The sequence below is a fragment of the Pediculus humanus genome, genomic scaffold (genome assembly GCF_000006295.1).
Source record: "Pediculus humanus corporis 1103172107373 genomic scaffold, whole genome shotgun sequence".
Taxonomy (NCBI): Eukaryota; Metazoa; Arthropoda; class Insecta; order Psocodea; family Pediculidae; genus Pediculus; species Pediculus humanus.
This window is the reverse complement of record NW_002987001.1, coordinates 399,261-409,736: the sequence shown is the minus strand read 5'-3', so window position 1 is coordinate 409,736 and position 10,476 is coordinate 399,261. Positions and strand designations below refer to the sequence as shown.

At 23.3% G+C, this 10,476-nt stretch overlaps 3 protein-coding genes across 3 annotated transcripts; 2 read left to right on the top strand and 1 right to left on the bottom strand.

Annotated features, from left to right (window-relative positions):
- Positions 1-11: 11 nt before the first annotated feature.
- On the bottom strand, positions 12-1,930 carry Phum_PHUM022240 (uncharacterized protein; the record flags this gene model as incomplete). Its single annotated transcript, XM_002422850.1, has 7 exons — positions 12-245; positions 338-610; positions 696-956; positions 1,029-1,150; positions 1,248-1,424; positions 1,502-1,694; positions 1,766-1,930. The coding sequence occupies 7 exons, from the start codon at positions 1,928-1,930 to the stop codon at positions 12-14; spliced, it is 1,425 nt and encodes a 474-aa protein (XP_002422895.1).
- Positions 1,931-2,219: 289 nt separating this feature from the next.
- Phum_PHUM022230 (ubiquitin carboxyl-terminal hydrolase, putative) lies at positions 2,220-3,371 on the top strand (the record flags this gene model as incomplete). Its single annotated transcript, XM_002422849.1, has 5 exons — positions 2,220-2,252; positions 2,446-2,586; positions 2,706-2,848; positions 2,934-3,075; positions 3,153-3,371. The coding sequence occupies 5 exons, from the start codon at positions 2,220-2,222 to the stop codon at positions 3,369-3,371; spliced, it is 678 nt and encodes a 225-aa protein (XP_002422894.1).
- Positions 3,372-4,065: 694 nt separating this feature from the next.
- Positions 4,066-6,973, top strand: Phum_PHUM022220 (vacuolar amino acid transporter, putative; the record flags this gene model as incomplete). Its single annotated transcript, XM_002422848.1, has 8 exons — positions 4,066-4,176; positions 5,053-5,197; positions 5,362-5,464; positions 5,557-5,745; positions 5,922-6,166; positions 6,263-6,469; positions 6,554-6,746; positions 6,829-6,973. The coding sequence occupies 8 exons, from the start codon at positions 4,066-4,068 to the stop codon at positions 6,971-6,973; spliced, it is 1,338 nt and encodes a 445-aa protein (XP_002422893.1).
- Between the last annotated feature and the right edge of the window lie 3,503 nt (positions 6,974-10,476).

Sequence of the window (10,476 nt, the reverse complement as noted above, 5' to 3'; positions counted from 1 at the left end):
TATTATTCATTTTACCAAATGAACCTTTGTTTAATATCAGGTTCCGAAATCCATACAAAAGGTTTATTTATAAATAAATAAAATGTTATAAAATTTACAATCGAGTAAAAAATAGTTTCCGCGTAAACTTGTATCGGTGATTGTTTTAACTGCAGACGCCATATTACGTAGGGAATTATAAAATAACGGATTTCGAATAGAAATTGCGGAGTTAAATTCAGGGCGGTGCAAAGAGTTAATGCAATCTATAATAAATAAATAAATAAAAATAATTATTATCAGTCAAGTATAATTAATAAATAATAATAGTAATAATAATAATAATGATAGTACTAACCGTAAACATAAAATGACATTTTTTTATTAATAATTTATAATATAGAAAACCTGATAGGAGGTATGTCGGAATTATAATTCTTCTATATAAACCATGTCCAAAAATTTTTTTCCATATGTAAAAAGCAATGTGTCTGTTATCGGCTAGTAAATACGGATGTTCCATTTTATTCCATTCGCTTAAAATGCCAATTGCAATAGTTGATAGTATTATTATTATTATTATTACATTCCTCGGTTTTATTTTTATTATTTTTGTTCTCATAGAAAGCAACTAAAATAAAAAAATGTATTAAAAATTTTATATTTCGATAGGATTTCATAAAAAAAAAAAATTAATTAATTAATGTAATCATTACCTCGATTAATGCGAACGGCCAAGAAAAAAAAATTGTGAAATTTAAAAAGTATAAATTTTGCATCGGATGAAATTTAACAGAATGAGCCAATTTATCTCCGACAACAATGCTACCATTCCAAATGACGAACATGATAAAAATACAGCATAGAAATATTAAATGATATGTTTCTATTAAAACATCATTAATAAAAATTTTAATAACATCCCATAGATTTTTGTCTTTCATTTTTAAATTAAAAAAAAAATTTTGAATTATTTTCTGAAAAATATCATCATTTAATTAAGTTTTTTTCACGAGTAAATAAAATTATCAGGTTAACATAAAATTTACCTTTGTAATATTGAAATCTTGTTTCGAGTTAAATTTATAATTTTTACTAAACACTTGCCAACTTTTATCTAATATTAATAATCCCACCCAAATAATATTTGTTTGCCTCATTATAACTGATCCTGCACCTGATAAAGCAACTGTAATGATAATAATTTGACATCGTAAGTGAGAAAATCGTAATTAAGCATGATTTAAATATGATTACACAAAAAATACCTAAAAACTTGGAAATACTATTTTTATTATTTTTTTTCGATAAATATAAGTAATAAGTTAATAAAACAAAACTTGTACTCCATACATCTGTATAATATAAAAATGTAAAAAAATACAATGGTGGAAATGTAGCAATATTAAAACCTGATAAAACTATTAAATGATTTCGACTTGTAACTTTCTGGAAAAAAAAAAGAAAAAAAAATAAGTTTTATTTTACATAAGAAAGGAAGGAAGGAAAAAAGTTGAAATACTTGCATATTTTTCTTCGAGACGTTTTATCACAGATATTGTTAAAATAAAATTTAATAGAGTTCCTATAATATTTGTTGCTCTTAAACCATACACAGAACAATAATTGTCATATTGAAATAAAGTTTTAAATAAGTTTAATATGACATACGAGACGATGTATAATCCAGGCAATGTCGTGATTTTAGGATTCCACTAAAAATGTTAAAAAGTCGACGTTTTTAATTTATTAATAATTGTTTTAAAAAAAATGATGAATACTACACCTCTGTCCAATTATTACTGCAATAAGTTTGAGCTTGAGGTATATGAAAAATTTCATCAATGTAAGGATATTTTTGATATTCGTAAATAACGTTTAATATTTTAACGGACACGTAACCGAGAAAAAAAAACAAAGTAACGGGTAATAATAAATGGTACGAAGTCATTTTTTTTTTTTATTTCGTTTTAAAAATATTATTTATTAGAAGAATATTATAATAATTTAATCAACGCGTAATCATTTTTTAATAGAGTTTTTATCTGAAAAAGTCGGTATTTTGTTTTGAAAGGTAAAAATGTCGCCAAAAGATAAAAATTATTTTTCTCCAGTGTCGTAACAAAAAGTGAATTGTCGATTTACGGGTAAAAAAAAAAAAAAAACCGGTGGTATATTGTGCAATTTCCTGCAAATAAAAAATAAAAATTAATATTTAATTTAATTAAAAAATAAATAAAATGGCTTGGGTTCCTTTAGAAGCTAATCCAGATGTAAGTAAATGTTACAATATATATATATTTTTTTTAATTTTTCAAATGAAGGATTATAATTTTATGGATTTTTTTTTTTTAAATGTTATTTATCAATTTTTTTTTTTTGGAATATAATTAGAAAAAAAAATTTTTTAAATTCCGATTTTAATAATAATTGGATTGGGGTTTTTTTTCTTTTTTTACATTCCAGGTTATGAACACGTTTCTTTACAGACTTGGAGTGCCTCAAAAAATTAAAGTCGTCGACGTATTTGGTCTCGATCCAGAATTATTGGCAATAATACCACAGCCAGTATTAGGACTTCTTTTATTGTTTCCTTGTGATGATAAAGTAATTATTATCCATTTATAAAATATCGAAATGGAATGATTTACATTTAACTGTTGTTAATTTTTTGACATTTTTTTTCCTCACAATAATAATAATAATAATATAAATTGTAATTGTAGTATGAAGAATATAAAAATAAACAGGAACAAGAATTAAAAAAAAAAGGACAAGTTGTATCTAACAAGTTATATTTCATGAAGCAGTTTGTACATAATGCTTGTGGTACGATTGCTCTCATTCATAGCATTGCTAATATTGAAAAGTAAGATGGACGTCTCCTCGATTATTTTATATTAAAATTTTTACCCATTTATTTATTTATTTTAATTGTTTTTGTAAAATTGCAGTTTAGATTTAGGAGATGGATTTCTCAAACAATTTTTAGATGATACAAGATCATTATCTCCTGATCAGAGAGGAGAAGAATTGCAAAAATGTAATGCTATTATAGATACTCATTCTGAAGTAGCTAACGAAGGGCAAACAGCTGTAAGATTTTTTTTTTTTCATCATTTGTCCTATAATTTTATATCATCATATTAAAAAATGTATTTTGAAAATTTCAGCCCCCCGATAATAGGATACCTGTTTTATATCATTTTGTGGCTTTCGTTCAAAAAGAAGGAAATTTATATGAATTAGATGGGAGGAAAGCATTTCCAATAAATCTTGGCCCATCGTCACCTGATACTTTTCTCCAAGATGCTGCTTTAGCTTGTCGTAATTACATGAAACGAAATCCTGAAAATGTTAACTTTACTGTTGTCGCAGTGACTGCAGAATAATAATAAAAAAAAAATTACATCGAATTTGTTGTGATTAACATTAAATGTTTTTGAAATGGTTTTTTGTTTTAATAAAAAAAAAAAAAAAAAAAGAAAAATGAAAATTTACACATTTCTGTAAACATTATTATTAATATTAACATTACGAAAAAAGAAAAATATGTATTATGAGTAAATGACTGAATATTTAAAAAAATTGTATTTATTTATATTAAAAAAGCATTTTCTAATTATTCACACACATATTTTTTATAATTTATATAATTAAATTTATAAATATTGATTCGTCAGTAATAATTTTGCATGTGAAATTTTGTAATAAAAAAAAAAAATAAGAAAATTTTTTTAAATAAAGCTTTATTATTATTATTTTCACGATTATTTATTATTATTAATTTAAACAAAAAGTATAACCTAAAATACTCTTGAGTGAAAAAATATTTACAAAAAAAAAAGAAGAAAAAATTGAAATAATTATTAACCGCCGTTTTTTTTTTTGTAACATTATACGCGATAAGTAATTGAAAAACCGGAAATTTAACAAATACGCCAGTGAGCGACGTTTAAAACAATTTGCTTCAACTGCCAAGTGTTATCGGATTAACAACCGTAAGAAAAATAAGCATTTGTGATTTTGTTTTTTTTTGTTTTTTTTTTTGGTTTTTATACGAATAAAATATGATCATTTTTTGAAATGAAAGATGAAAATTATTCAGGAGGATCAAGACGATCAAGAAATCCTAGGGATCCAATTTGGACATGCGTCGCTGGGGATCCAAGAATCACCCAACAAAGGGAATATGTTGTGAGTTAATTTTTAAAACAAATTATTCATTCAAATCAATTATTCAAATGTTGCGATTAATTTATTAATATTTATTTGACAGATTATTATATTTCATACATGATTAAATTACACATTATTTATTTTATTATTTACAATAACTGTCACAAATTAATTAATTATCATTATTATTATTTTTTAATGGGATTTTTTTTTTTTTTAAATATGATAATTCAAAATTGCATTGACATTAACCGTTTTTTTTATGATTTAAAAACATAAAGCTAATAAAATCAATGCATAAATTTAATTTGAAAAAAAAAAACATTAATTTGACAAATGCATAAAACAATATTAATTATTTTAATTCCTTTCACTGATCCCCAGGTCAAGGTTTTATCAAATTTTTTAACAACCAAAAAAAAAAAAAAAAAATTGAATGTCAATTGTTAAAAAGATATTTGAAATGATCTAGAGAATATTTTTATTATTATTATTTTTTTTCCATTTGAAGTTTTCAATTTGATGTTTGAAATAAAAAAAAAAAACCAATTAAAAATTATGATAAAATAAAAGCATAAAATTTTTCCTTTTTTTTTTGTCGTTTTATGCAGTTTAAGATATTGTTTTTTTTTTTCTTATCAAGCTAATGTTCGTTTTTTTTTAAATGAGATGATACTTAAGAGTCGGTGAGTTCTTAACTAACAATTAAATAAAGATAAATAAATAATATTTATTTAAATTGTTTTTTTTTTTTTTCAAAGGTGAATTACATAAAATTATGAAGTATTTTTTAATATTATTATCTTGTTTTGAAAAATCATCTTGCATAATTTTTTCAAAATTTAAATTACATGAAAAGAGTATTATAAATTCTTTTTTTTTTTTTACTTTCAGGTTCCGAGTACCAGCGATTCTGAATCTGCACCCTTGGCTAGTAACCATGTTAAGGGTCTCAGTGTCACTTCGGCAGCAGTTTTTATCGCTGGCGAAATGGCTGGAAGTGGAGTTTTAGCATTACCCAGAGCTGTTGTTGATGCAGGTAACTTTTTATATTACTAAATTTCAATTCTTTTATTGAACTAATCATTTCAAATGGAAATTAATTTATATTTTTTGTATATTCTAATTTTTTTTTAGGTTGGATCGGTTTAATTGTTATGATTGTACTTTGTATAAGTGCTGGGTATGGAGGTTCTAGGTTAGGAGCATGTTGGGAAATATTGGAAGAAAGGTATTTGGATTACAGACAACCTGTACGAAATCCATATGCGACTATAGCATTTAGAGCTGTGGGACCTTGGGCAAGGTATTCTATCATATTTCTTTTAATTATAATTTTTATTAATTCTCTTAATAACTTCACAAAAAATTATTAAAATTTTTAATATTTTTATTTAGAAAATTAGTATCATTTTGTATTCAATTCACATTGTTTGGTGCTGGTACTGTTTATTTATTATTGGCAGCACAAATTGTGAAAGATTTACTCGATGATTATTTTCCAAATTTTGGTCTTTGTATTTGGTTTCTCATAATATCAATAATACTAATGCCTGCCATGTGGTTTGGATCACCAAAAGATTTTCGGTAAGAAAAATTCTTTTTTTTTAATTGTATCAATCGAAATGAAAATAATAATGATCAAAATAATCGATAGTGGAAGGTTTTTAAAAATTTTACATAAGAGAAAATAAATTAATATCATTTAATATTTCAAAATTAGTTTGAAAACTTTAAATTAAAATTTTTTTTTTTGTTTTAAGGGTCGTTGGAATTGGTGCCTTATTGACGACAGCAATAGCTTGCGTATTAATTTTTACTCAAATAGTTTTAGATGGTTTACACAATATGAAACCAGTTAAAAGAAAAGTTCATGGTTTTTATGATTTTTTTGTGTCGTTTGGAACTATATTATTTGCTTTTGGTGGAGCTTCAACTTTTCCCACCATTCAAAATGATATGATTAATAAAGAAAAATTTTCAAAAAGTGTTTTTATTGCGTTTAGTGGTAAGAAATTATTATTTCAAATTTATTTTGACTTCATTCGAAATAATTATATTTGATTGTCAAAAAGCATACATAATATGTTTTTTGTTATTTCAGTAATTTTAGGTCTTTACGTTCCCGTGACGTTTGGGGGTTATATTGTTTATGGAGAAATGGTTACTCCAAATATAATTCTGTCACTTGGTCACACATCTTTAGTCAAAATGGCTAATATACTCATGGCAATTCACTTAGTTTTGGCATTTTTAATTGTTATTAATCCAGTTTGTCAAGAGCTTGAAGAACATTTTAAAATTCCTATGGGTTCGTTTAATTTTTCAATAGTTATTTTTTTTTTTTTTTTTTGGACAATTAATATTAACAAAAAATTTTAATCCCTTGCTTTAGATTTCGGTATTAAACGATGTTTAATAAGATCTGGAATAATGCTAACAATGGTTTTTGTCGGAGAAACTATTCCAAGGTTTAGAAAAATATTAGCATTGGTTGGTGGTTCCACCATAACTCTTTTAACGTTTGTTTTTCCGGCTTTATTTTACATGTTGCTATGCAGGCAACATAAATTAGAATGGCCTGAAAGGTATAAACGTAATTTCATATTTTTCTTATTACATTAACATTTCTATTTCATTGTTATTATTATTATTATTTAATTTTTTCAGATCCATTCCTTTACATATTCGTTTGTATTTATGGGAATTGATTATCATTGGTGTGATAGGAGGTACAGCATCCAGTTATAGTGCAATATTATCAATTTTTAGTCCCGATGCATTTTCTCTCCCTTGTTATTGGATATTTTCGTGAGAAAATTTATAAAATTAAATATTTAGGCAATTTATTAAATATATATATATATATATATTTGTTATTACGTAAAAATTTTTTTTTAAAATTTTGTATTTTTGTACTTTTGTAAAATTTTTAAAATTGTTGGAATAAAAAAAAAAAAAGCCGGTTGTAAAATTGATTGTTATTGTATTAAAATTTTTATTATATTTTAATATATAATTGGATTTTTTAAATAAATATTTTTGGTTAAAAAAAATTTTTTTTTTAATAACCTTAGGGTATTAGTAATGGCGGAAATGTATTGAAAATTGGCGGGGAAATGTAAAAATTTTCTCTTTTTTAAGTAAAAGGTGGAGAGAGAAATTTGTCGCAAGTTTAATTTCAGTTGATGTTCTGTAGTGCAAAGACGAGGTTGTTGATTTATTCAATGGGTTAGGAGTGTTTAGTTAAGAATGTGATGTCTCACGTATAGTTTATTATATTTTACATTTATTTGTTTTTTTTGTCATAAGTTAAAATAAAATGTAAAAGTTTTTGTGAGTCGGGGAGTAAATTTTTTTAAGCACGTCGAGTGCTATGATTCGACAAAAAAAAAAAAAACAATTTTTTTTTGCTAATTCAATCTCATTAGATTCATCTCAAGTTGAAGAGATCATGATTTTTCAATGCTATACCTTGTAAAACATCTCACAAATGAGGTTCAACAAGCAGGAGTTGATGACATTAGCCAACCAACCCTCTCATAAATTTGATAAAGAAGGAGTTTTGTATTTGAGAGAGAGACAGGATGGATTTTTTAAAAGGAACGAACGTAAGTTTTTTTTTTTATATTAACACACAAATCATTCTCAGTGTCGCATAAGCCTCCTTAAATGAAAAAGAAAATTTTTTTTATTTGTTTTTTGAAGCAAATTATTCGCTTCACATATTTATATAAAAAGTAAAGTTTTTGCCAACTAAAATGTTTTTAACATCTGTTGGTCATTGTTTTTTAAGTAAATTTATGTCATTACTTGTTTGATAAAATGTTAGGGAATTCTTACGTCACGGTTGAAGTGTTGTCCTGCTGGTAATGGGAAATATGTGAATGTGTAAAAAATTGTAAAAAAATTAACTACTCTATTTGTGTAACAATCACAAATTAATTATTATTATTTTTTTATATATATATATTTTCTTTAAATTACTATTTTTAACAAAAAGATGGAGAAAATTTTTATATGATAAACGTTTGAAAATGCCAAAAAAAAAAAAAATATCATAACAATACTTTTTACTTGCACATAAATCGTTAAAGTATTTTTTCCCCTTTTGCGAAATTACACATTTTTTTTTTTTTCCATTTCATTTTTCAAATTCCCACTTTTTTTTTAATAATTTTACATTTTACTTTTTTTTTCTTTTTTGTGGTTGATTATTTTAGCTGGATTTAATTTCAAAATCAAATTTCAAATAATTATTTTTTATTTAATAATTCATACTTTTTTATACGTATTCGCTTATTATTATTATTTTGAAATGAAATTTTTCTTTTTGTAATTATTATTTTAAAGAGACAGTCATTTATATTTACAGAGTAGTGAGACATTGAAATTATAATATGAAAAGATAACATTTTTTTTTTTTTTTTTGGTTTTTATCACATAATTAGGAAATGAAGAAATTTATTTATTTAATTTTTTTTTTTTTTTTTTTAATGATACATTCATATCGAGTTGAATTAATCATAAAAAAAATAATCAAATTTTTTTTTATTTAAAAGATCATTTAAACATTATTTTTTTATTATTTAAACTTTTTTTTTTTTTGCAACTCATTTTTAAATGAAATAATTTTTAAAAAAAGAATCGACTAATATGAAAAAATTAATACTTTCATTATAAAAAAAAAAAAAATTTATTTTTTTAATTACAGTCTCCCACTTGATTAATTTTAATTTAAATTACAATTAATAATTTTGTCATTAATTAAATAATTAATGACAAAAGTTAATTTATTAAAATATTTTATAATCATCATAAACTTTTTATTTAAAAAAAAAAAAAAAAAATTAATTCAAAAAATTCTCTTTTTGATTATTCGCAAAAAAAAATTCTTTAAAAAATTGAAAGCGATTATTTATTAAAAATGATTTATTAATATATCATTATTATCATCATCATCATTATTTATTTTCAAATATGATTTTAGGTCTCTTTTAGGTCAAATTTTTTTTTTTTTTTTGTAGCCTAAACAAATAATTTAAGTTAGTCTACAAATGTTAGTTAGTACAATTTGTTTTATTAGCAAAATTAAAGATTTAAATTTTTTTTTTTTTTTTAACAAAAACATAAAATTAAACATTCCAAAGTTCAAAATTTTTTTTATTTTTTTTTTTTTCCAATAGATATGTAAAATTGTTGAGGTTTATCTTTTTTTTTTTTTTTTTTTTTTTAAAATAATTTATTTTTTTTCATCAAATTAAAATTAGTTGGAATGTTTTCATGTGTGAGAGGGGAAAAGGTTTTTGGTTGGAAGGGAAAGGTTTCTAACTGGAAAAGTTTAATTTTCCCAAAAAAAAAAAAAAAAAAAAAAAGAAAAACTTTAAATTATTATTTGGGGTTTGAAAAAAAAAAAAAAAAATTTTTTTTAATATGAAAAAGTTTAATTGTTAAAAATAATAATAATAATAATAATAATAATAATAAGTGATTTAATTTTCATACGAGATGAATAAATTTAATAATTTTCTTTTTTTTTTTTTAAAGTTTCTACTTAATTTCTCTCTCTCTCTCTCTTTCTTTCTTTCTCTCTTTCTCTCTCTCTCTCTCTCTCTTTCTTTCTTTCTCTCTTTCTCTCTCTCTCTCTCTCTCTCTCTCTCTCTTTCTTTCTTTCTCTCTTTCTCTCTCTCTCTCTCTCTCTTTCACTTTGTAATGTTTAACGTGTGTAAGTTTTTTAATTAAATTTTTTTTTTTTTTTGTTAGAAATTTGAATAACTAATTTTCTCTTTTTTTTTTTGTTATAAATATGAGTAAATCAAAAACGTCAACGAAAAAAATTTTTTTTTTTTTTTTTTTTTACCGCAATTATTATTATTAAATTCTTTAAATTGATTCATTATTGTTATTATTATTATTATCATTAGTTTTTTCCCCATTATGATTAAATTAAAAAAAACAAAAGTTTTCCCCCCATTTTTTTTTTTTTACATTAATTCAATCCCATAGTTTGGAACAATATATCGATACATATTAATATAAAAAAAAAATTTCTGATCATTTATGTCGAAAAATCCCTTTCCCCCCCCCCCCCCCCCTTTTTCCCATTTTTCAATTCATTGTTTCCATCAATATCATCATTATCATTATTTTGCATATCAATGATGAAAACTGATGGAAAATATTAATAAAAATAATAAAAAAGGAAGGGTGAATGGGGGCTAGTACCCCCTGAATATGATATGAAAAAACGTCCTTAATGTTATACAAAAAAAATTTATATTGAAATAAAAAGAGAGAGAGAGGGGGGGGGATGGGGGG